This window comes from Macrobrachium nipponense, chromosome 29 (assembly GCF_015104395.2).
Source record: "Macrobrachium nipponense isolate FS-2020 chromosome 29, ASM1510439v2, whole genome shotgun sequence".
Taxonomy (NCBI): domain Eukaryota; kingdom Metazoa; phylum Arthropoda; class Malacostraca; order Decapoda; family Palaemonidae; genus Macrobrachium; species Macrobrachium nipponense.
The window spans coordinates 37,418,137-37,445,884 of record NC_061092.1 but is presented as its reverse complement, the minus strand read 5'-3'; the positions used below and the strand labels follow the sequence as shown (position 1 = coordinate 37,445,884).

General features: G+C 32.8%; 1 protein-coding gene across 4 annotated transcripts in view; it reads left to right on the top strand.

Moving 5' to 3' along the window:
* LOC135206245 (carbonic anhydrase-related protein 10-like) overlaps window positions 1–25,846 on the top strand; it is a 217,600-nt gene extending 191,754 nt beyond the window's left edge. Inside the window, exons 7-11 of one of the 4 annotated variants that reach the window (XR_010312705.1) lie at window positions 10,215–10,369; window positions 14,903–15,034; window positions 21,212–21,254; window positions 23,627–23,782; window positions 24,825–25,846. Coding sequence is in view for 2 of the 4 variants with exons in the window: in XM_064237624.1 (XP_064093694.1) it covers window positions 10,215–10,369; window positions 14,903–15,034; window positions 21,212–21,254; window positions 24,825–24,853 (359 nt within the window). In the remaining 2 variants the exon portion in view is untranslated. The remainder of the gene's footprint in view (window positions 1–10,214; window positions 10,370–14,902; window positions 15,035–21,211; window positions 21,255–23,626; window positions 23,783–24,824) is intronic. The other 3 variants (XR_010312706.1, XM_064237624.1, XM_064237625.1) reach the window with 3 other exon arrangements.
* The last annotated feature ends 1,902 nt before the right edge of the window (window positions 25,847–27,748 follow it).

The window sequence follows — 27,748 nt, the reverse complement described above, 5'->3', positions numbered from 1 at the left end:
ATATAAAGGGATGAAAAGATTTTCCCAAGCTCACGATATGTTATAGAACCAACATTCATCGTCTGTTTTCTAACGCTCAATGTCCACGAACTTACAGATGATGATTCTCTGCTCTTGTTTAAGACCAGTCATGGATGCAAGAGAACAAGGAAAAGGTATATAACATTTGATGTGAAGAATGGTTAATAAAATGGCAACCACAAACCACTTTGAATAAAGATTACAACCATAAAAAAATAGTGAAAGTGACAATTTTTAGGTACAAGTGCCATAAGGTATTACTAGATGCTAAAATCATAAGACCAATACAAGCTTAAATGATAAATAAATATAAGTTTAACCTACAGATCGTGCGAATGTTGATGTTACAAGACTCAATTCCAATCGACGGGTAAAGAAAATCCCATCCTGACGATCACATCAGATGACGGCTTCCATAAGCCTACGGACTGCAGCAAGAGATTCTTGTGTTCACCCCCCAGCTAACAAAATAATTAAAAGATTTAAAACGTAAATGATATGTCAGATGGGCAATTATATTTCTGATATGCTCCCATAAGCTACACAATTTTTCGAAAGTATGGAATTTGGAGGCAAACAGTTTTTAACCTGATATAAATTCATCAGTCTACCTACATCAAATGTACTAGTGAATGGCTTGAACTGTTCGGAGACAAAATATTCGAGATATAATTTCTATGGGCAAGTTAAACTAAGCCCGTTTCCTCAATCAGATTGTACAGTGCAGCAATTGCCGACGTTGAAATTCTAGCCTCAATTAATCTAATTTACGTGCTCACCATCTGGCAATCTATCCGACTAAACGGCGTTCATTGTCAATATTAGTGTATTGGTTTAAAAAATAAAACGACAGATCTTTTGATGTCGTTTGAGAAATGTTTCAAATCTAAAGATAGTCTCTTAGGATATCTTAGTGTACATTTGCAACTGAAAAGTGTTTTAATAATTTACTGTATGCGAATTACACCGTTAATATTCGAAATAGAATATTATTTAAAGCCCGGGACGCAGTGTTACCATGCGCTAACAACACAGGCGGCTGGACAGATGGAAAAAAACAGAGTATAGTTATAAACTCTTGTATATTTTCATGGCCAGTCTGAAATAATTTCAAAAAGCCTCTAATATTCGCCTCACGAGAAATATGACTTTCAGTATTCAAAGTAATGTAAAATCTCAAAGTGGAACAAAATATTACACGTCATAAATAGAAACCAAGAAAAAACAAGATAAAATTGGAGGCTAAATACTTCGCGACCCTAAAGGATCCGGAATCCACGAACTAATTCCGTTCTTTGTCCTCCAACATGATACTCGATTATGTACGTCCAACGGAATTGTCGACTGACTGCATGACGAACCGGATAATGATTCCTTTATACAGCTGTTTCATGTGGTCATCCTATCCGGAATCATTCAACTTCGTTTGGATTTTTTTTTTATCTATTTCAAAATAATAAACGCACTACATAAGGTACTTGGTATCATTGTAAGACGATAATTGGAATGAAAAATTATTTATTCTGCGGGCAGTAGAAACCATTAACATCATTACATAATTGAAAAAACCCCAAATCAGATTATCCTGATCTGTTGATCACTGAATTATATCCGAACGAACATCATTTGTGATGAACTTCACATTGTAAAATCATTTCACCTTAAACACCGCGACACCACTGCCATGCATTATTCCCAATAATATTTACCGTTGAATTCAGTCCTCAAAACTAAAACACACCGAAAAGCAACTAACAAACACGTGGAATATTACACGAACAGTACAAAACTTATCAAACAGGCTATAAGACAAGGACTCATCTTGGGGTACTAAAAAAATATAAATAAATTGATGTACTAGCAGTTGTGAAGCTACTTTTCAATTTCTATTTAGAATCTTAATACACGAGATGTGCGAAAATAAAATTATCCAGTTAAAAGTTACGCTCTTAACAATGTATTGACTGTTGTGGAACAGCAACTGGAAGTAAAAGTGGAGGAGGTAAGGCAATGCAATTACTTAAGAGAGAGAGAGAGAGAGAGAGAGAGAGAGAGAGAGAGAGAGAGAGAGAGAGAGAGAGAACTGGGGGGGAGAGATACTGGCTGGAAAGGTGGAGCAGGATGACCCGTAAAACTCAGATCAGCAGCACAATAATAAATTATGCAGTATTTGGACGTTGGAGACATAACAGTCCTGCGTGTAGATGGAATATACACACACAAAAAGCGGGAACGTGAGATGAACGCGAAAAAGAAAATACAAATCATATATATATATATATATATATCCATACATTATAACTCATATATATAATATGCATATATATATAATTTATGTATGTATACGGGTAAATGGAATGGATGGAAATGCAGAAGACACAATACATACATATATACATGCATACATGCATGCATGCACACAAACACACATACTTCTATCAAAATGGAGAAAGAAATAGTAGAAAACAAATCGTAATGTTGAATTCACGTGGAAACTGCTACAATACATCTTCAATCATTTCACCTTGCATTATGTGAGAAGACCATTACTCCAGTAATCATGAGACACCCTACCTGGCAAGGGCAAGTAGCGAGGGATCAGAGAACTCTCTAAATATTGGATTGCCCATACCTGAATTTGATCCAGTGCGCTGGCACCTGAAATATGAAAACACATTTTTTATGTTAGGCAAGGTAAATATTGGATGGCTGCTCTCTCTCTCTCTTTCTCTCTCTCTCTCTCTCTCTCTCTCTCTCTCTCTCTCTCTCTCTCTCTCTGAGTTTTCTTATTTTTCCTAGTGAGACTTTGTACGTATATTGTCAAACATACGGATATATTAGTGAGGGTAGAGATGGCAATTCTAGTCAGTAAGGACGTTCTGTCCCGTCCTGAACCTCAGACCAAGTTACCTTCCCTCGGCTAAATTATACAAGAGCCAGTGGTCAGATAGGTAAGCCAAAGGGTAGATGACAATAAACAAAAAGGTCGCCTTGGATGTCCCTTAAACTTACGATTCTACACACAGCAAAAAAGAAATAGAGACTTCTATATATATATATATATATATATATATATATATATATATTATATATATACTATACATACATACATATATATATATATATATATATATATATATATATTACACAATAAAACATATATGTATAATATATATATTATATAAATAATATATAATATATATATTGCTCAATAAACATTTTCAATGATTACTCGAGCTGTCTTTGTTACAAGCTTCGTTATTTTAAAGCCTCTGCCCTCTAAATGAATACTTCACAAACACACCAATACGTATCACAAAACGCTTGTCGGGCTTTATTCAATTAAACAACGTTTCCTGTTGAATTAGTACGAGCTTATTAAAAGGTTGTCTGAAGAAATAATTTTCATATCAGGAACTAATCTATAGAGGCCACTGGAACAATTCTCCTAGATCATTTTACCAAAAATCTTACCCCGGTCAAGGAAACCTGTAGATGTAGTGATATTCAGCACTAGCATTTAACGTTGGTGCTGTTTTACTCTTTACCTCAAACGTTTTCTTAACTTTCCTCTAGAGCTGATCCTGATACGATTACAGCAGTCAGTTTTTTTTTCCAAAATCACGGAACACTTCAGTATGCGAAGGAATTCCACAAATTGTGTTTGCACTGGTGTGGGAGCAAAACAAATGTTCAAAATTAATAACGCAAAATTGGTAAAAAGAAAACATGGACAAAGAATTCAGTTTCTCTTTGGCTAAAGGGAAATTTATGAACTTGCAATTTATGTAAATTTCACAGGTTTAATTTCATTACATATTGGCTGATAAAAAGGAAATAATAATAACATACTTGATGATAACTTTTCACGTTCTCTATATAATGATTTGTTTTTTCTCAGAATCATTCATATCCGTCCTTTCTTGGTTTTCTAACGCTGAAATAATGTCCAGCACAACCACTTTATTTCCTGGAACACATCATCTCTTGCAGTTTTTAAATCATTTTTTCAGATTGGAAATTCCGAAAGCAAATGGTCCCCATAAGCAACACTGATGTATGAATACATATTGTCTCAAAGACTCTAGCCATTCGCTCCTTCATAAAAAAAAATCAATTCACCGCGAGCATTAGTGATTATAAACTAAACTTCGGAAATCATTTAGCAAACTCAGGCATGACTGATAATGTAAGAGTTTGTTCTATTTTGTAAAATGCACAGCCAAGGCTATAGACCTTGAGCACAGCTATGTTTTTAGCAATACCTGAAAACGCCTCTTTTACCAGAGTTAAGCAAACAGCGTGCTTTTGAAGACCTTCATTCATTGTTTATATAAAATAAGCTTACATTCATTCTAATTAACGTATCTTGCTGCTCACGTCAGTAAATCACGTAATAAAACTCTTTTTAGATGATAGCAGAGACAAATGATAAACATTTCCTTAAAATAACTAAAGAAAACATTTCCATATAAAAAGAACTACAATTGTATCCCTGTATAAAATTTTCATAAAACTTATCGACACCATTAACCGACGAATACAGAGTAATTAACTTGCATACACACAAAATAACCTGGACATATTTAGAACATTATGCATAAAATTCACCTCTCACCACAACTCTCCAAAATTTGCTTTTTCATTACAAATGATGTGAGGCTGCAATATCCATAGAGAGAGAGAGAGAGAGAGAGAGAGAGAGAGAGAGAGAGAGAGAAAACACACCTGCGTTATTCGAGAGTCAAACCACACCTGCGTTATTCGAGAGAGAGAGAGAGAGTCAAAACACACCTGCGTTATTCATTTCCCAGACAAGTCTGATGAAATTTGTATTTCTTGTCGTCGGGTCTGTGTCGTCCATGAAGAGGAGGAGGAGCAGAGACACAAACTGACGGCGAGTCCCGTTTTTATTCCATTTGTTTGAGTGACGGTCAGCATCAATGGAAGAGTTTGAAAGGGGCATACTTTACAAAGGGTCAGCCCAATTCAGCTCTAAGTAGCTTACGGCCCACAGAGTTAATCCCGTGGTGGAACCGGATTCATTTTCCGCGATATTTCATAAATGTAATTTGGATATGCATATTTCACAATTTATCTCCTCTGCTCTTTAATGCGATTATAATTTAAAGGGAGTTCATGAAATGGGTCCTAGATTACGTTTTGTGCAAAAATTACCATTAAAGCAAGCCATTATTTTCGTCTAGCTTTTCAAACCTGTTTTTAATAAATAGGATTCCTTCGTTAGTATTGGGGTCATCATAATATCTCTTATGTTTAGTCTCTCCGGTTGAGGTGTGTTAATTAGGAACAAATTATTCCAACATTGCAGACATATAATGCAATTTAATCGCCAGATATTTTTCTATCTTTCCAGAATTTCTCAAAAAGTACATTTCCTATTTGGTTAAAACCTACAAAATGAAATAGACATTTTAATGAAAAATTTACCTATGGAAGCTTCACGCTTATGTCCTTTTTATTATTGTTCATTCTATTCTCCTGCTTCCTAAACAGTCCCCAATCCCATCTTCATTACCATTTGTATTAACATTAAGCCGTTTCTCTTCACTAAGGGGCGCCTAGAAGGACACTTAAAACAATAATGACTATTACATTCACATCTGAATGATCTACTACTATTATTGCAAGTCCTGCTCCCAAATGCAAAGATATATTCCATAGAGAAAGAGAATGAGACCAGGGTCAGAAAGGAAAAGAAAAATATTGTGAATTAATGTTTATACAAGGTGATCGTGAACTTGATAACCGTTACTTATGACAAGCAATACAGAGAGGATGATACTACAATATTTTGCAAAAACTTCAATCATTATAAATTATGCTTTTCAAAAACATTACAGAATATCCAAATCTTCTGTACAAAATAAGTTATCACCGAACGGGAATGACATGCTTTTATTTATTAACTTTTTTTCTGTTCTGTCACAAAAGAATTTTTCTAGAGCTAACGTAAATTATATTTGCAGAGTAAAAACTAATGTTTAACATCTGACTAAACTAGTCAAATATCCAATCACCTGCTGAATAACGGAGGTAGCTTAGGTCAATTAAAAACTTAAGAGGTGCATTTAAACTAATCATCGTTTTTCTGAAAATCTATTTAAAGTTTGTCAGAAAAAACTACTGCATCACTGCACGCTACCGCTTGATAAAACAAAACTAAATAGTACTCGTAATTAACAAGTCAGTAGGTCACATATTTAGAGTATCGGTATCAAGCGATCCAGGTATCGTTCGTAATTAAGTCCACACGTCTCCATTGTACAGTATAATATATAAAATTGCTATCTTCAGGTATGCTCAAATGTAAATTAAATTTTGGAAAGGGAGAAACTTTCATGTTTTACACTGTTGCTACCAGACATTCTTGTTCGTTAGCAGCCGCCAATTTACATGGTTAATTGAACCATGAAAATTCGGCTGATAAGCCAATCACTGAGGTACTTTCAGCCACCCAGTGCTTTAGACATTGAAAATAATGGAGTTGGAGTGGCTGGACAGCAAGACTGAAGAAAGGAAGCAGAATGGAGGTAAGACCACAAGTGGGTGCAGCTAGTGGCTGAAGGGACGGTGCAAACAACCTATTATAATGGCTACAGTGGGCTATATGAGGAGCACTGACGGAAATAACCCCCAACGGCAGCTAGTTGACATGGAAATAATGTAAAGTTAACAAGAATTAATAGGCTAGCAATATAGAAATTCGACACCAACTACAAGTATAGTTTTTGACATTATACCCAATAGTGACTATTTCTTTTATAATGAAAATTTATTCCTCGATTCTACATTTAATAAAAAGGAAGAATATAAGCACTAGAAACTCTGCTGTATCCATCTAATCAACATGACACTCTTAAAACTTATACGTCCATGTTTCCGGAAATTCTTTTGTGAAAAGTTGTTCGTAAAAAAAAAATCAAATAAATAAATTTAAAAAAACCAGAAGTTTAAAATCAATGAACTTGGATTGTAAGATCAAAGAGACGTTGACTCTCGTCAAGAACCTCCACATCGATTTTAGCTAATTATCTCGAAGCGAAGATGTTACACAGTCTGGGTTAGGTAATATCTCAATCCTTTACACCAACAAACCCAATGTGTGTGTGTGTGTGTGTGTGTGTGTGTGATTGAAAAATTTGAAGCTCTTCTCGGAATCTTTTTCCGGACGACAAAAATCTACATAGTACATATATTTTATAGTCAAGTATATGTGTTATAAAGAGCCAATTTAACACATTATCATACTTTGCCTAGGTCCGAAAACTAAAAGGAAAACGGAGCTACATTCCTTATCTTATAATCAACATACCAATATATAAGTTTATATAAATGCATGTCTCAAATTTCTTTAAATATTTCCGTGTTCTGAGCTCAAGTAACTGTGTTTTGTATTCATATTTTCCTTTTCCGACATAAACATTTCCTTTGATGAACTACATTTCTTGTCATAACAGTTCGTAAGATCCTTCCGAGGTAACCACCATCCTCAAGCACCATGTATACATAGAAGTATATAATCAATAAATATACAATTGCAAATACAAAGAGATCTCTAGAAAGACAGGAAACAAATCTTGAAAAAGTTCACTAAACTTTTATCTCCCAATTATTCAGATGAATGTTTTTTTTACTGCAGATAACCCTTTTTCAATTATTTGACATAAAGTAAAATACTATTATCAGAAATATTATTTGCTATTATATGATAAACAGTACATTCAACAAATCGTAATTATTTTATGAACACAAAAAGTTTCTCATGCTTTACTATGGATAGTGTGAGTTTTAAATCGATCTTCACTTTAATGTAATCATTTGCATTCCATTTTTCCTTTTGAATAAAAAGCACTCGTGGTAAAAATAATATGTGCATCCAAATGAATGAAATTTTTAAATCCAAATGAATGAAATTTTTAAAACAGAATCTCTTTTAACCTATAATTATGTCCTGCAATCTTTTGAGCATTAGCCGAAGTGAAATCTTTTCTTTTTTGTTGGGCAGTTAGAAGGTTACCTCCATGAAAAATCAAACAGCAATTACACGAACAATCGCCGGGAAGTTCTCGGCTTCGACTGTTCAAAAGGCTTTAAGCTGTCTTTTATTTTAAATGATGACAGGTACTGTAATTTTTCTGTGATACCTCTTAATTTATTACATTTAAAATTCTCATGAAATACCATTTACTATTTAAATATATTTAAGCATGTGAGCGTGAGTGGGTGCTTGTGTAGCAAGAGTGAGGATGGGATATCAACAATTGGTTTTCTTATCAGTCCATTGTTAATGAATTAAACATTGCACATATGGCATAGCGCCATTCAAACCTAATTTTACAGTAGAGTAGAGTTCTAGCTGAATTTAGGCAAAAAATTCTTGATTTGGACACTGCTTACCACCTTTGATCTTCGGACATAACATAAAAAGTTCGTATATCATAATGCCCCATCATTTTACCACACAAAAAAATATTGTACCTAAATAAAAAATAAACACAACCTTGTCTTAAACGCATTCACATTAACACAGTAACACTGATATCTGCATACACTGCATACAATTTAATTTGACTTAAAAACACATGGCCCTGAACTTATCTTCTATATACAATAGATCCTTACTTAACATTGTCCCAATTCCCTACCAATCTATTCTGTGTTTCACTAGACCTATCCTTTTACTTTCACACCTGGTATATAGGTAACCGTTTCATTGACACTTGACCCACACACCATTCCTCATGTTTAAAACCACTCTTCTTCCCTCTTCAAATCTTCTGTCAACCATCACCCATTTTAAAGAAAATCCTTACTTGATGTACAATTACGCTATTCTATATTGCATCACTTTACTATATATATCGTTCGGATCGTTTTTCTTTTTTTCTTTTCTATACAATAATTAGTTTGAGAATATTTTTTTTTTAATAAGAAAATTGGAATCTATTATCACAAGTCAAAAATAAAACCGTATGGAATACTTCGTTTTGAGCAGGTTTTTAAGCATTTTGTCCGAACCTTTATGAAATATTTCGTTTTGTTTAGATATCAACAGTCCTACCAACCGTGTCAAAAGAGTATCATGAGTAAAGATTGTTATATTACGCATATAATACGTGAGTAAGTGGAATTTAGTTTATCTAATGTTATCAGATTATCATCTGTTTGAAAAATCTTTGCTAAAAAAAACTTTATTTCTTATTAGCAAATGAAATATAATACCAAAAATAATATATAATTTAGAACTTCGCTAAATTAAATACAATTCGCTTGACCGAAGGGTGGTGAATTGCACTGAAGTCTGCGGTTCGGTTGGCACACCTGGAACACGGAATTTTGAGGAGATTGGTTTTGATGCACGACAACTTATAATTCTTACATATGCCAAATTTCTTTTTAATACTATACAAAACGTCAAATTGACATAATACCTTTATGATGAAGTCAGATATATCAAATAAGGAAATTGGGAATATTGTTTTTTTTTTTTTAGCAAACGAATGGTTCTAAGGAAATTGGGAATATTTTTTTCCTTTAACAAAAGAATGGTTTAATGGAGTCACATGGGCCTAATGAATGCAAAATGGCGGAGACATGTGTGAACGGAGTTACACTAAATATCAGTATGTTAACAGCATTCACAAGCTGAAACTGGCAAGAAACACCACTTCTACTAATCATATGGGATAAACATAATTTACTGTTGTTTTTCTTTAATTGTGTTCGAAAGAATATATTGACTTATCTTTAGATGATATTGTGAATTCTTTAATTATAGTGTAAAGTATTTATTGAACTTTTATTAGTTGATATATTTCTACTAAATGAAATTTACTCATTGCAGATATTATCAATATATAGAAATGCATTTATTTTCTGTTTTACCTGATTATGGATAGAATGGAAATTTTTCTCTCTCAAGGAGCGAATAATTCAGTCCGCAACCATACGGTTTCAGAATAAGGTCAAATGGACATTTCGAGAAGGCCATTCAACACTGAAATGGTCATTGATATACTTGCATAACAGCTGCAAAAAAAAATGGCATTGGTTATGAAGATATGACAGCATATGGAGTGGAGTTGTGTGATAGAGAGAGAGAGAGATTCTTTACCAAGTAATCTACCCTTGTTCGAATCCTTCCTTTACTAATAATTCCGTCTTTACAGGTACTTCACACACATTGCATCATCTGAGCATCCACGACCTACTGCCAGATACAAATTACTTCATGACGTACGATGGCTCCACGACCATGCCTGCTTGTCATGAAACGGTGACGTGGATTATAGCCAATCGGCCCATCTACATCACTAAACAGCAGGTGAGTCCTGATCTTTTGCATTATTACGCTGCCTGAATGATTTGCGTGTCCATCTAGAATCGATCATCGTTGTGTAGCATCCAGGTTCCTGTCAGGTTAATTCAGGTCTCATCATAGCATTTGATCATTCAGTCTAGCCAGTTAGAACTATGCCTTCATTGCCGAGAGATCCGTATGTGGAACTTAATCATAATGTAATGTTCAATAGCATCTAATCAATACGATGCTTAAGTCCCTTCGAGACTGTATGTATGGAGTTATTAAACATATTTTTGTCACGTTTTACAAGATCCATTAACGTTCCCAAGTCTAGGTAAATAAAGAACAACGGGTCTCTGATCAATTTCTCTTATTATTTTTCAAGAAAATGCAATTATCGATGGATCGTCACCTGCCATTGTTTTAATTTCTAATATATGTCATCATCTGAACTTTCCGAAACTTACATCATTTACCTTTAAATCTCGTAAAAATAATAAAAACTACGAAATAGAAAAAAAATAATAGCCTTCTCGCAGTGTTTTTTTTTTTCTTTTAACCTGGTTGGGTGAAAGATGAATCAGTTTTATTTTTACATAATGTTAAGAGGCCAGCTGAAAATACAAAATGTGTTTTATTTGACAATTTTTTTATAGGATATTACCAATTTCTCTGAAATCCAAGAATTACGAGACTTCATTTTCTACGCATTCAGTTCAGAGGACAGATCTAGCATTTGACTTTAAGAAAAAAAAAAAAAAAAAGTCTTGTTTTAATGTGGGCTTTAAAAGCTACCTTCTTGTCCAGCAAAGTCTCCCTTCAGATCACTTGAATTTTCGTTTCCTTATCGCCACTGCAGTCCTTCCTAGGAGACGTAGGATTGAAAACTAAATTATTCCTTTTTCACTCTCGACGCATATGGTGCCTTCTGAATATTTTCTCAAGACGTATAAGCCCGAGCCATCACGATCACAATGCTACGCTACGCTCAGGTCCAACTCATTCATTTGAATTAGGTAATGAATGAGCTTCTGCTCTCTCTTTTTGGCGCCTCAGTATCATTACGCACAAAGTATCTGGTCTCGTGAAATTTAAAATAACAATAGAACTCATTCGATATAATGCACAGTTGACATGAATAAAAAAAAAATTTCTACTGCTTATTAGTATTGATAAAAAAAATCAAATAGGATATTTGGAGACTCGGTGGGTCCGCATAAATTACCGCAATGGTTCACAAAATACGACTTACTGTAAAATGTTTCTTCACGGCTAGTTTCTAAAGAGCATAGCATCTATTTCTTCCGGCGCATGTCAGCTTCCACGTTAAAGGAATATTTTCAAATGCATTTTCATGGTATTAACTTTTAAAACATATTTCACTCAGTCATAATTGCTCCAGTTGCTTTGAAATTGAGAATAAGTGAAAACTGCTCTAACATGAAAGACATGAGTACTAAAAATCAAAAATAAGAGTCTACAAATGAAACTACAGAGTAAAACAAATTGAAAAGATCCGAATTTCAAAGAAGAGGTGAAATGAGATGATGACTTCGATAACAAGACCCGAATGTCAAATTAGTGGCTAATCAGGATGAAAAATTATGATTAAAGAACGCTACGATACAAAAGAAGAATCATGCGAGGTTATCCTAAGAAAATCGGATTCGGGGAAAGACTGTAAACGCTAACAGGCGTCTTTAGGTTTCAGGTAATCTGATCATCTTGTATGTGTGGCCATTCTTTATCCTTCTGCACATTTACAGAAACACTATAACACTTCAGCCATGGTATGGAAATTATATGCACACACACTATATATATATATATATATATATATTATATATTATATATTTATTAATATAAATATATAATATATAGGTATTAATATATATTATTATATATATCTATATATATATCTATATATATATATATATATATAAATATGATAATATATATATATATGTATATATATATATATATATATATATATATATATATATATATATATGAGTGTGTTTGTGTAAAACAAAGGGGATAGCCAAATAGGCTTAGGCGTCACTGAACGTCGTAGTTTTCGTGGTCGTTTGTTCGAACCCATAAGACGAACTTCTTGTTAACTAAAACATTTCCCTTTGGTTTACATAGCTAGCTAGCTAGCTCTATCTCTGCTAGCTCTCTCTCTCTCTCGTCTCTCCTCTCTCTCTCTCTCTATATATATATATATATATATATATATATATATATATTTCCGAGGTAGAGCGAATTGGATTATTAAACGACATTTGTAGCCTAATGATTGCATATAAATCACGGTGAAGTGATAACACTTCTCATATATATATATATATATATATATATATATATATATATATATATATATATATATACATATACATATATATATATATATCATATATATATATATATATATATATATATATATACACACAAAATAATTATATATATATATATTAATATATATTATATTATATTATATATACCACATTATATATATACATATATATAATAAATAAATATATAGACTGATATACAATACTATATAATAACAATATATATAAATATATAATTATTATTATATTACATACACACACACAAAATAATTGTAGGTTAAAAAAACATTAAAAACGTATGTCGTTCAGTCAAAATCTCTAAGACGGCCAAAAACTCTTTTCAAAACTCATGAGTTTCATACCCTTTAATATACTATAATAAATTCCTTTAATAATAAAGCAACCCTGAATATAGCATCAAATTTTAAGGGAAAAACAGATTACCTCTTTCCATGACAAAAAGAAAACAGAACCCCAGATAGTTATTAACCAGGAATTGGACCTATAATTCTTATTGCTTTAGATAAAAGCGCAAGTGCATAAAACTCAAAAAATATAATAAACAAGAAAAAAGCAATAATCAAGGGTGATACGGTCGAAAGAGAGGATGGAGAGCAAGGCCAAATACAAACCAACCTTTTGTTTCAACAAACAATCCGGCGGCTTTGAAAAATCCCAAACAGCAACGTAAGTTTTACCCGAACTACAAATAAAGGTTTGATGACGGCCAGCTCGCTCTGTTCTCTAGGAAGCTGAAACAAAAGGCGGGGTCGGGGGGAAAATTAAATGCCTCGTTCGAGAAACGCAAAGAAAGCTCTCGAAATAAGAACATGATGAGTAGTTTATTAAAACTCTAAGCTCGCCATGTAACTTATAATTGTGAAGTAAAAGTAAAATAATGGGATTACGACATAAAGACTACCATTCTTTTTTTTTCTACAGTAACAGCCGACTTTTTACTCGATGATTTTAAGTAATGTTTATACAGTTGATTATATATATTCATATATATACATTATATATTGTCACTTATAAAATCATGACCTTTATACTCACATAATTTCGCCACTCTCATGATAGCCGGGTAGTCAACGTTACTATCTACTGCTGCTTTCAAACCAAGGCCATGGTTCGAATCCTGTCTGGCGAAGCAGTTCTTATCAATTCTTATTCCCTCTGGGTATAAGTTATTCCAATTGTTTAGCGAGTTCGATATTACAGCCACGACTAGGTTTCCTGCTGGGCCTTTGTTTTCGGAAATTATAACTAATGAGTGTCTCAGGATCGACCAGCATTCGTATCTAGGTCTTTGGTTTAGAAACAACGCTAGACAGTAGACTTTGACCACTTGACTAAAAGATACCCAAGTCACACTGGAACACAGATAGTTAAGCGGGAATAACCAGGACCCAAGCAAATTACTGCTTCTATGTGCTTCTGCCCCAGCCAGAATTAGAAACAAGGCTCAAAAATATATATTCTGACCTCTTGGCTGCCTCGTAGATACTGAAGATACTGAAGATTTTGAGGCTTAGTATTTGTGAACATAAAATAACTCGTGTACATAATGCCAAAGGGAAATATGCATGTTTATTAAGGTACGAGTATATGCACAAATTATACACACACACATTATATATATATATATATATATATATACACATACACACATATATATATATATATATATATATATATATGTATATATATATATATATATATATATATATATATATATATAATATATACGATGAATGCTGTGTGCTTATGTTTATTTCAACACTAAATACGCATGATTTTGAAGTGGGAATTCGTATTAACAAACAACAGACCATCAAATAATCTAGGGAGCCTATTTCATAACAACGTTAAATAAAGCAGAACGAAGTTCATAATCAAGTGAGCATATTTGTAAGAAATTCATTTGCCAAATTTAGCAGCTAACCGAAGGTCTATAAGTTACAGAACGGCAGCAAGATCTAAACACATATTTTCACCAAAGCTTTCTGTAAAAACTTTTCCCTTTTTTTCTAAAACTCCACCAAAGACCACAATGTTTTTAACGAATCTGTCTGAAACGCACAAACACACACACATGAAAACCCCGTCCCTACCTCTGGGCGTTCCAGCCAACTAATCCCTCCCCGGAACTGAACGATAACCGGTGGTATGTTTTTCTCCTTTTCCCTTCTTCCGGAAGCTCTACGGTCTGCGGCAATTGAAGCAGGGTGAGGACGAGTCTCAATCTCCTGCTCCTCTCGCTAATAACTTCCGTCCCACGCAGAAGTTGCATCACAGACCCGTCCGAACCAACATAGATTTCACCAATGCTGTGAGTACCTGCCAGTTCATACTCCATCTCTTCCTTTGTTTACTTACATTTTGATCACTTTCTTTGTGCACAGTTTGGCAGTCGCTTTTTAATTAGTTAGTCCATATATCTCAATCTCTTAGTTGTATCATGGTGTGAATAGCTATTTATTTGCTTTTCCAAACTATCTGGTAATCCATATTACACAGATCCCTGTTGTAACCAGCAGCCAATTCATGTTATATATTTAGTCTTACCTCTTCACTTGTTTGCTAAATGAAGTACCTATAATAAGCTCCATAAGTTCGTTTTCCATTAATTTGCCTTTTTTTTTCAAGCACTAGCCATCCCTTCAAATGAACAACTCACGATTTAACAATTCATATCTGAGTGAAGGAAAAAAATCTTCATCCGGAAAATCTTAATAGATAACTGATGCATTGTCCTACTTACAGCACCCAGTTACCCATACGTATGGCATATATAGTGGTACCTCAACTGAATTACACTTGATAAAACCAACAAAAGGACATCAGACATAATAATAACCAAATGTGAAATATCTTCGCATTTAGTCTAAACATACACACGCACACGCATATATATATATATATATATATATATATATATATATATATATATATATATACATATACATATATACATATATACATATATATATATATATATATATATATATATATATATATATATATATATGAGCTTCAGAAGGAGTCCATAATACAAACAGCAAAAGGAATAAAGTTTATTATCAACGAAACGTTTTGCACATGAAACTTCTGTGCATCATCAGTCTGTAAAAGAGCAAAGAGACACATACATAACATTCAATGATAAAAACAAAGGAACTCACAAATATTAAAATAGTCTTAAAAATTAAAAGGATCAAAGTAAAAACAAACAAAGATAAAGAGAGACAACCCAACACCAACCGTCCATAATGTAGAGAGAAGACGGAATGACTAAAAATCAGTTGACGATGACGGCGTCAACTATGCCAGGTATAGAGTTGCTGAGGAGGTATTGCTACTAAGTTTCTTAATGTATAACGGCTCAAGGGAAGTTAGATGGTCAGGATTTTTTACATAATCTATTATTTTGAATTGTTCTTTTTGGATTTCAATTTTACAATTAGAAGCGTGGTTCCTGATATTGGAAAATTCAGGTTGTTTTATTTTCTGACCAGTACGGAAGCTGAAACCCAGATGGTTACAAAATCTGACCCTCAGTAGCCTCCGAGTCGAGTAGCAATTACGGTTCTGCTTCAATGTTCACAAAGTTTCTTTATTTAGGTGCAAGTTCCTCGTTGGATGAGTGGTTAACGTGCCCGTCTGCCGATTCGGTAATCGTAAGTTCAACTCCAGGGCAAATAAATTTATATATGACGTTGGTCTTTAAAGTTAAGGAAGGAGCCAATTGTACATGGATTATTTGTTATAAGTTTGACTCTGAGACGAGGAATCTCTTGTTCAATGATTCGTGTGAGATTGGACGAGAATTTGAAGTCAGGTATATATGGGATAGTTGCATAAAATAGTTTCTTAGGAACATCAAAAATTAGGCAATGGTGGCTGAAAGAATTGGGTAAGTATTTGATTGATCATTCTTGTGGGAAAGAATTGGACTTGAAAAAGCTTAATCAAAACGTGATCTCATCATGAAAAATCTTCTAAGAAGATGAATACTGACTAATGTGTGGATTGTATTAAGTTTAAAAGATCGCTGACATGAGCTATAAAAATCCTTAGTTAATCCTTTAAAGGTACGTTTTCTGTAAATGGAAGTGGCAAATTCAGAATTGGTTGTTGCTATTTTCAAATCCAAGTAAGGCAAAATCCCCTCATTTTCGACTTCCACTGTAAAATTAATATGTGGTTGAATATTGTAAATGAAATCTAAAAACAAAGAACATTGCCAAGGGTGTTGAAATAACGCAAAGGTATCGTCAACGTATCTACGGTAAAGTGAAGGTTTGAAGTTGAGATCACACTGGTTTAAAAATTTGGATTCTAAGTCCGACATAATTGGGCCTAGAGGGATCCCATGGCAACTCCATCGACCTGCGAATAGAGTCGCTTATTAAATATGAACATTGAGTCTTGCACAGCAAGATCGAGTAATTGTTTAAAAATAGTTCGGTTAAAACCATGAAAGATTGTGTCATCACTAATAAAGATCTTATTCAGTATAATATTAATAGTCTCATTAAGTGGAATGTTTGTGAAGAAGGATTCCACATCAAACTGACCATATAATAGTCTCCATCTTGTCTAGTGATTATTTGTTGAAATTCAAGCCAATTTTTCAAAGTAAACTCACTATTGCTGTATTCAGAGAGAAGTCCAGCCAAAAATTTAGAGATGGAAAAAGCAGGATTGTTGTAAGTAGCCATAATTGGTCTTAAAGGTAGATCAGGTTTATGAATTTTCGGTTGTCCACACAGTATGCTGAACGAGGAACCGGTAACAAAAAGCTGTTGATAGGTTGTTTCATTTATAATATTTTCATTTTTTATTTTCCCCGGTTTTTCAGATGGTTACAATATCTGAGAGTCAGATATTGTAACCATCTGGGTTTCAGCTTCCGTATTGGTCAGAAAATAAAACAACCTGAATTTTCCAATATCAGGAACCACGCTTCTAATTGTAAAATTGAAATCCAAAAAGAACAATTCAAAATAATAGATTATGTCAAAAATCCTAACCATCTAACTACCCTTGAGTCGTTATACATTAAGAAACTTGTTCCTTCACTCAATAGCAATACCTCCTCAGCAACTCTATACCTGGCATAGTTGACGTTGTCATCGTCAACTGATTTTTAGTCATTCCATATTCTCTCTACATTGTGGACGGTTGGTGCTTGGGTTGTTCTCTCTCTCTTTACCTTTGTTTGTTTTTACTTTGATCCTTTTAATTTTTAAGACTATTTTAATATTTGTGAGTTCCTTTGTTTTAATCATTGAATGTTATTTATGTGTATCTTTGCTCTTTTAGAGACTGATGATGCACAGAAGTTTCATGTGCGAAACGTTTCGTTGATGATAAACTTTATTCCTTTTGCTGTTTGTATAATGAACACCTTCTGAAGTTCATATATATATATATATATATATATATATATATATATATATATATATACATATATATATATATATTACAATAATAATATTAGATGTGTCGTTCCTAAAAATTCGCAAAGCCTCTCATGAATGACACACAAACACACACACACACAGCACATATATATATATATATATATATATAATTATATATATATATATATTATATATTTATATATCATATATATACATATAATTATATATATATACATATATATATACATATATATATATATATATATATATACACACACACACACAATTTTATTACCAGTGGCCATCACATTCGATGAGAAGGTCGTGAAGGATCTCTCAATGCAATGGTTTGCTTTGTCTGCATGGACCCTCAATGCATCGATCATTTCGTAGACCTTTTCTGCTCAAGCTCCTGCAATAAAAGAAAAGAGGAATTAAGGAAAACTGTAAAAAAATTCTAGCACCATCATTCTAATAATAAGATTAATAATAATAATGTGGTACTATTACACCTTTTTCCTCGATATTGTATAATTATCTAAAATAAATAAAATCTTAATACTAATCTTCTCTCGTTAGCTGCATGTCCATGAAAAGGCCAGTCGAACCTATTCATTGAAAGCTCTCAAGATGGTAAAAGTTAAAAAAAAGAAAATAAATAAATATAAGATAGAAAAGTGTGAGTCTCGTGACGTGTGGTACACGGAAAAGTTCAACTGAGAGGCCTTACTTGCATTGCGCGTAAATGGTCAAAATACAAAGATTGATCTACTATATATGAGTACTGTCACTCAACAGTAACTTCGTTACCATCTAAGGAAGAGAACAATTAGCTTATATATTTTATGATAACTTTAATTCACAATGGCAAGTAACATGCACTAAGAAATCGGAAAAGGGATTCATGTCCAAATATAACATATTTTTACTCCTATAAATAACTAAACACTTCGATAAATCGTAATTTATGGACTGAATAACTCGTGTGATATCTCCTCAGTTTACAGGAGTGGAACTTGATTGAATAATTGTGTTAATTGGTAGCATTTAAAAGAGCATATTTGTTTATTATATAATATCGATAAGAAATTCAAAACGTCATAGGGTTTGAACTGTCAGCATCCACCGCAGTTATATTTATCATATCATCAGCAAATCATTATCATAATGAAGATCAACAACTGCAACATCAATCCAATCATTATAAATATTTTCAATGCAATTTTCTTACCTTACTACAGTTAGATTTCCATACATTATGACATATAGCTTTTAGGTAATAACTGCATATGAGTACGTATGTGTATATATACATACATACACACGTGTACGTACACACACACACACACACACACACACACACACACACACACACACATATATATATATATATATATATATATATATATATATATATATATGTATATATATGTGTGTGTGTTGTGTGTGTATGTATGTATGTATGTATGTAATATATATATATATATATATATATATATATATATATATATATATATATATCATATATATATCATATATATAAACGTATGTAGAACGTAAGGTCATTTTCGAGGGATCACTTAAATTTGTCTTACACCAGTTTCGGGCCTTATGAAAAAAAAACGTAACTGAAAAAACGTAACTTGGATACTTTTTTTTCTTTCCTCTCACTGTTTATTCTCATGACCATTGCAAGTTTTATTCACCTGTTATCATTACTTTATGTTTTATTTACTTTATCATTAACTAGATTACGAAAAGGTTTTCCCTAACATCACGCACTGTCAACAAAGCAAAGGCAACTATGTTGACACACTTCTTCAGCCACAAAGGCACCAATTTAATGATTGTATATTTTACAATAGAAAACAAGGGCAAGATCATTGTGCATGACGAGAGATATAACAAAAGATTCACAATATAAAAGGTAAGTGCACACACACACATACTCACACACATATACGTATGTACATACATTCTCCCTTTGACAAATTTGAGGTACAAAGTTAAGTCTTCTAGAAAGGTGAATGGTTAATCCCAAAAACGGAGAGAGAGAGAGAGAGAGAGAGAGAATGTGATACACCAATACATTCGATTACTAAAATCTGTATGGATAGAAGGATGATTTTACAATATTTCTAGTATGATCTAAAGGCATTTTGAGTCCAAATCGGTCCCTTGTATTATTTTTTCTTCGATCCTGTTTGAAGTCTATGTTTTCGAGTTCTCTATGTTTCCAGTCATTGATTTTTTTTTTTTCAAAATCTTGAATAGCGAGTATTAACTTATACAGCAGAACAGAACATGAAATTTAAACTATGTCATTTCTATGTACAATACAATTGTCTCTTGAATTATTTCCACCACCAAAATTTTTTTTTATATCATAAATACATATACACATACATACATACACACACACACACACACACACACACACACACACATATATATATATATATATATATATATATATAAACCCATAAAGAAAACCAAAAGTAGCCAGATGGAAAATGAAGAAATTTGCAGAGATGACAAAACTCTCTAGTAAAAAGGTCTGACACCGGACCTAATGGAAGAACGCAGCCCTAAACCACCGTAAAATATATCCATCGCTGCATATACGAGCATTTCCTCAAGAAATGCCGCTCTTACAGAAGATGAGTTCTTGCGGAAATTGTCCAATATATAACACACGAAACAATGAAAGAAACACAAAACGGGAGGAGGGTTTAATTGTTTCCTGGGTTATGATTTCCACTCGCACATTTTTCTCCTCTCTCTCTCTCTCTCTCTCTCTCTCTCTCTCTCTCTGAACAGAAGTACGTCATTTGCTATCTTCTAGCTAGATGTGTAATGTAATACTATATATATATATATATATATATATATATATATATATATATATATATATATATATATATATATATATATATATATATATATATATATATATATATATATATATATATATATATATATATATATATATATATATATATATATATAATATATATATATATATTCCTGATAAGGCTCTATAATCATCTCTTAACGTATCAACTTTCTTTTCTTTCCAGGGGGGAAGCTGTCCATCCATGCACAGAGAAGGGAATTATAAAGGTTTGTATTTATATCGAAGGTAAATGTTTTTTGGGTAATTTTCTTACTATAATCATAAGAAACATAACTAAAAAATGTTTTTGTCATTAATACTAACTATTGTTGCAACGTAGAAATGGCACGAATAAATTTGGTAACAACTTTTAACACCTAAAAGGAATAAATTTGTTAAATCTTACTTTTAAATTATTGTTTACACAGTTTTGGTAACTGACAATATTAGCAAATAAACAGCAACGTTTTAATTTATTCATTACGATACATTTCGTACCAATTCCCTTACCCATAATCATCGAAGAGGAAACATTCATGGATAAATATGAATATGATCTTATTATTGCCTCATCAACCAAACACCAACTAACTGTTCTTGCTTTCTTTATTTGTTACTTCCAGCGAACAACTAAATTACTCAAAGAGTATTTCCGTAATAAAATGATAAAGAACAAGAGTTAACCTCAACAATAGATGCAACGCACCATTAAAGTTCATTTCGTAATAGCAAAACAAAACAAAAATTAAATAGAGCATGTGCATGTAAACATTTTTTTTTAAGTGCAGTCATATGAAATTTGTAGGCGACAGTATATCTTTTCCTGATAATCAACCCTTTTGAGTCATTATCAGTTTAATAATAATGCCCAATTCCAAATTACGCTTTATGCGGAAAACTATTTCCGATGGGTAGTCGCACCAAAACTTCTGAGCACCACACTGAACGTCATAGCTCTCTTATCTATAATTCCATTTTTTAGCAACCTATTATCCTTCAAGCGTATGAAAATATTTTTGAAATTACTACTCCACAATCAAAGAACCAATAAATAATAGGCTAAATAATGGAAGAAAAAACAGAAAAATAATATCTGGCATTCGATCTTCTGAAAATGCATCTGTCTTACAACCTTACCTCGAAAAATAACCCTTTATTATTTACAGATAAAATAGCTGGCATCAGTGTCAGAACAAACCCTCAGCGAACTTTTACTGCTCAATTCAAGACAGGGAATTCGTTAGAAAGATGAAAAATAAGCCTGTAGGATTATATATATATGTATGTATGTATGTATGTATAATATAATCCAAACATTTATCAGGATTAATTATTAATTTCCAGACATTTTAAGAACTCATCGGAGATAAGCTCTAAAGAAGAATTGAAAGGGGAATAACGTGCCCAAGTAGACATTTGATAGAAAACTATTTAGAAGTCCATTTACCTTCCGATTTCTCTTCATTGATCGTAAAAGGAAAATTTAGGAGTTTCCTTTCATGTACCTTGTCATACTAGATTGAAATATCAATTCACCAAAACCAAGTTTAGATTACTCAGGCTTGGGTAAAATTTATGGCTAAGAACGCGTGTTCTTAGAAACAAAGAGAATTCAGATATTCCCGCTAAAAAAAAAAAAAAAAAAAGCTCCAACGACTATCAAAGCACCTTTAGTTGACAGTGGTGATTTCCAATATTATGAAGTTAGTAGAGTCCAACGACATCAAATAATGGTGTGGTATGAAAACAGTACGTGCTGGACGTTCACCAGTTATTTCACGATGATTTTTTCTTAAACGCAAAGAGAAATCTACATTTGGTAATTATACCAGTGTTTGGGATTCATCATATCAGTAATGAACTTTATGTCTATCTGATTTATTTCTATCTTTGAAATTGTTTGATATTCAAAATTATTTTTTCATGTATGCAATTACTCATCTGCTTAACGAAGACAGTTCCTTGAATTAGGTCTACACAGAATATCATTCACGAAAAATAAAATCTTGTTAACTACAATCCAGTATAGGGGTGACATTTTTTTTTCTAGTTTATGTAAATTAACGCAAGTCTGTACAATTCCTTACAAAACTTAGGTTCTTAGATCAAATGAAACTTATCTCTCACATTAAGGTGCTTTATGTAACTCTTTAGATTGAAATTTACATATTTTTCATACTTTTAAAAAGTAAAATATATGTTTAACACCAAATAGTGTTAGTGAATGGAGGCACACCAACAGTATGTTTTCAGTGTATATTTTTATCAAATATTATACGTTACCAAACAATTAGTGCTCAAGGTGACATTTCAGAGGTTGGATCTAGTCTTCATAATGTTTAACAGGAAAAAGTGGCATCGTCCTATATCAAAAGACAGATAGCCTCTTATGACTTATCCGGCAATAAAACTTTAAATGAAGCTTTGTTTACTTTTTAAAGCAAGAAAAACCAAATTCCCAATGTGTACATAGAGCGACAGATTAGGAACTTGGGAGATATTATATTTCTGATGGTTTCTGTTCACAATGATCCACATGCCAACACAAAAAGAAGGAAACGGCTGACATACTAAGATGACTTTTTTTCATTTTTTTCAGTGAATTTACTGTGAAAAGGTCAATAGCCTCATAACTTTTTTTTAACAAGAGATATAGAAATTCGAATCACGGTCACTGCCCAGGCTCCTACCTATGACTCCTTACCAGGCCCGGTGGGTGAGAAGCCTCCTTGATGATACAAATAGGATACATAAGGTGAGTTGCTGAAGACAAGAACATTCTCTCAGCAATTTCTTTAGGTATCGAGAGTGAGTCAAGGATATTTCCACTCATTTCATATAATACAGGACAAAACAGTGCATTTACTCTAGGAAAAGTGATTCAAAGTAGTATAGATTTAATTTGAGAAAATAGATCTCGTGGTCATTTGGATATTAGTTCGCTAAAAGGAAGTTATATGTTATCATGTGTCAAAATATATTAATAAATTATACATAGTGGATATCAAAAGAAATTAACAAATCGGATATCAAACGAAATTAACAATCATTAATCATATGTAAGCACTATATGCATTATATGGTGTATCATATTCATAACTGATACAAATTTGTGAAACAGTATTCAAACCTTTCGCTACAGTGAAACCCTTTGGTTTTTACCAAATTGGTTTTTTGCAATGTCTAATTTTGCCTACACATCAAATAATGAGGTACAAAAATGTCTTTAATCAATTTTTTAAAAATTCTCATATCAAAACAGCATCAGCAAAATATTCGTAATTATATTAAAAAAGTTTCACAGGAATGAATAAACAAGCACGTGAATCAAAATTTTTATTTCAATTTATTTACGTTTTCTTGTGTTGTTTCTCGAAAATTTCATCATACCTTTTCTAGCAATTGTACATACAGAAATCCACTTTCGTTCCATTTAACCGAAACATAATTCTATGATTATCGAGATTTAATTCTTGCATTTCTTTTTTCATATTGGTATTTTCCCTGTCTCAGAATGAGTCTTCTTGGAGAGGCAAAAGCTATAAAATGTGCTATTTTCAAACGATGCTTAACCAAAATAAATAATAATGTATATAAGAATGTTAAAATAACAATAATCTATTTCTTTCTATCCCTATTATAGCGTTATCCAAACACCGCTCAACAAAAACTTAACTTATGAAGAGCCAAAATTGCTCATCAGGACAGTCAGTGGATACCGGTTGCTAATTAATGATTTATTTTCTTTATTTTTTCCCTGCTACTACACAGGTTGTATTTTCGTTTTGCCTTTTCAGGTCAAGTAGGCAGAATTGTATCTCAGTGACAGTGAGGCTCTCCAGCAACTTGTCTGAACATAAATTAAGTAAATCAAGAAACTTCCCCCATGGATTGTGGTCTCCTGAGAGTGTTCGTGTTTCGAACGCCCCCTGGGAGTTGGTTGGAGCCTAGGCACTACTAAATAGCGGGAGAATACTCTGATGAATTCCGGCAACCGAGGAAAGGTGAAAAAGAAAAACTGACATAGGACAAGAGCAGTGCGCCAGTGTAGGGGAATACACCTCTCTAAACAAGATAACTGGAGTTGATTTTGTGTCATCCATCAGAACAAAGGTATATTATTCCTGGACAACAATAAACCTCAAAGTGCTTTCCCATAATGACAAAGCTTGTCCGGTATCTGAACCCTCTAGAATTCAAAGCACGAAAGATCTGCGGAGTTACATTTGTGCCAGTGTTCTCACCAGAAATGAATGCATCTTATATACAGTGTTACTCTGAAAAGATAGTTTTCCGCATAGTAAACATGATGATGTTGTCATACTGTATGATAAATGATAATAGTTTAAAGAAAACAGTTGTAGAAATAATGTACAGTGTCAGAATTATTATATAAAGGCCTGCGAAGGGTTTAGTTTATAAGCTGAGAGTTATGTTAAATCATATGTTAGTTTACGAAATATAAATATATATATTAAACATAAAAAGATATGTTTATCAGCAGAGTCTTGTAGCGTTAACAAAGTTGATCTCTCAAAGCAATTCAAACTGGATTGTTTAGCTTGAAGTTGGATAAAAAAAAATTCCAAGATTCAATAGATTTTTTCTCTTTGACACAAATAGGCAATGGTTGTTCTGCACAAGAGGGGATGGTCATAGGGGCCCCACATGCATTTTATACAGGGACCTATGAATCACCTCGTATGCCTGTAAATCATATCAGCTTATAGAGGCTAAGATAATCGTTAGGCAACTTAGCTTTATATGAATTATTTTTTACACATGCTGTAAATATGTTATTAAAGTGTATTATGTTAAACAGTGTACTCGATCTCTCACCTTAAAAATCAAAGGGAAAACTTGTAATAGTTTGGCTAATCCAATTCAATATTCCTTCTTGAATCCAGCAAAGAGAGTAGTGGCAACAACTACAAGCAGAGAAAAACAATCCAAGCTGAAAAGGGAATATGCGTCTACCACTAAAATAGAAAGGTTTGTAGCGTGAGTTAGAGCGTCTCGTAAACTCTTCCTAAGGAAAAAGTCCGAGAAATAAAGCAATATATAGTGCATCTATATACAAAGAAAACACCGAGTTGAAGAACGAAAAAGTGTAAAAGCACGTATTCTAATTACAAATTTTACATTAAACCTGGTCGTTCGAATTGAACCTGGTTATTCCGGTTACCCCGTTACCGTTGTATGAATAAAAACCCTGACACACAACATACATAGAACTGAATCTGCAAGAAGATATTATTCAAATTGCTAATTATAAGAAACTTATCGATAGAATGAATACTTTACAATGCAATACTTATCAAATATATCTCAAATTTAATCAACTGTGGTTGGTGTTCATGAAGTTTGATTTCGCATAATTTAAAAATATTCAATTACAAAGTTAATGAGATTACTCAACATTTACCAAATATGCATTATATATATATATATATATATATATATATATATATATATATATATATATATATGTATAGATGGATTCAATATGTATATATGAAAATCTATATATGTTTATATGTATACATACATGAGTGTGTATCCAAATTTATTACCACATCACCGTGATTTTTATATACATATATATATACATACACAAACGTGCGCGCGCGCGCACACACACACACACACACATATGAATAACTTGATCACGAAGTATATAAAACGTGATGCTATGTATAAATAAAGGATTTTTTGCCACGAAGGAAGAAATGAAAAAGCGAGATAGCTGAGTACTTTCGGTCCTGTTCGGACCCTTTCAGTAAAGGGTCCGAACAGGACCGAAAGTACTTGGCTATCTCGCTTTTTCATTTCTTCCTTCGTGGCAAAAAAACCTTTATTTACACACACACACACATACACACATATATATATATATATATATATATATATATATATATATATATCATAAATATATATATATATATTACATAAATAATATATATATATATATATATTATAGATATACATATTATTGAAGAGAGATAGAGAGAGAGAGAGAGAGAAGAAGAGAGAGAGAGAGCGAGAGAGAGAGAGAGAGAGAGAGAGAGAGAGAGAGAGAGGGCAAATGCACACGAGCACTAACATTATATGTATTTCAACCCATAAATTAACGTGAGGGGAAAAGCCAAACCGAAGAAAAATCAAAATTCATTATCTCAGAACTGAAGTCGAATCAACGAATGAATAGCATCATTTCTAACTTTAAAGAGAATTTAGTTAATGATCAATTAATCAGACTAAAGAGAACGTCACCTAAATTGTATTACCGTCACCTCGTTAAAAGGGGCTGAGAGTTAATTCCTCAGAATAATGGAAATGTCAACAAAAGGTGTTCCAATTTCCTTCCCTTTCACCTGTAAAATTGATGATACTGGAATGAAACTTTCCACGTGGCAAAAATATACTAAAGAATTGCCTGCTAACTTTTTTTTTCTTATATTTCACTCACATGGTAGAAATCAAGAGAAATAACACACAAGTGAAGGGGAGAGAGAGAGAGAGAAGAGAGAGAGAGAGAGAGAGAGAGAGAGAGAGAGAGAGACGTGCCTTATGATGAGAAGGGGAACGTTGCATTAAATTCAACGATTCTGAAGCAAAACTACAAAGTCTTATGCACCAGAGCGTATTATCTCATTTTTATAATGAGACAGGCAGACAAAGTGAAGGTGTTAACCTCCTAACAAATGGAGACAATGGATCT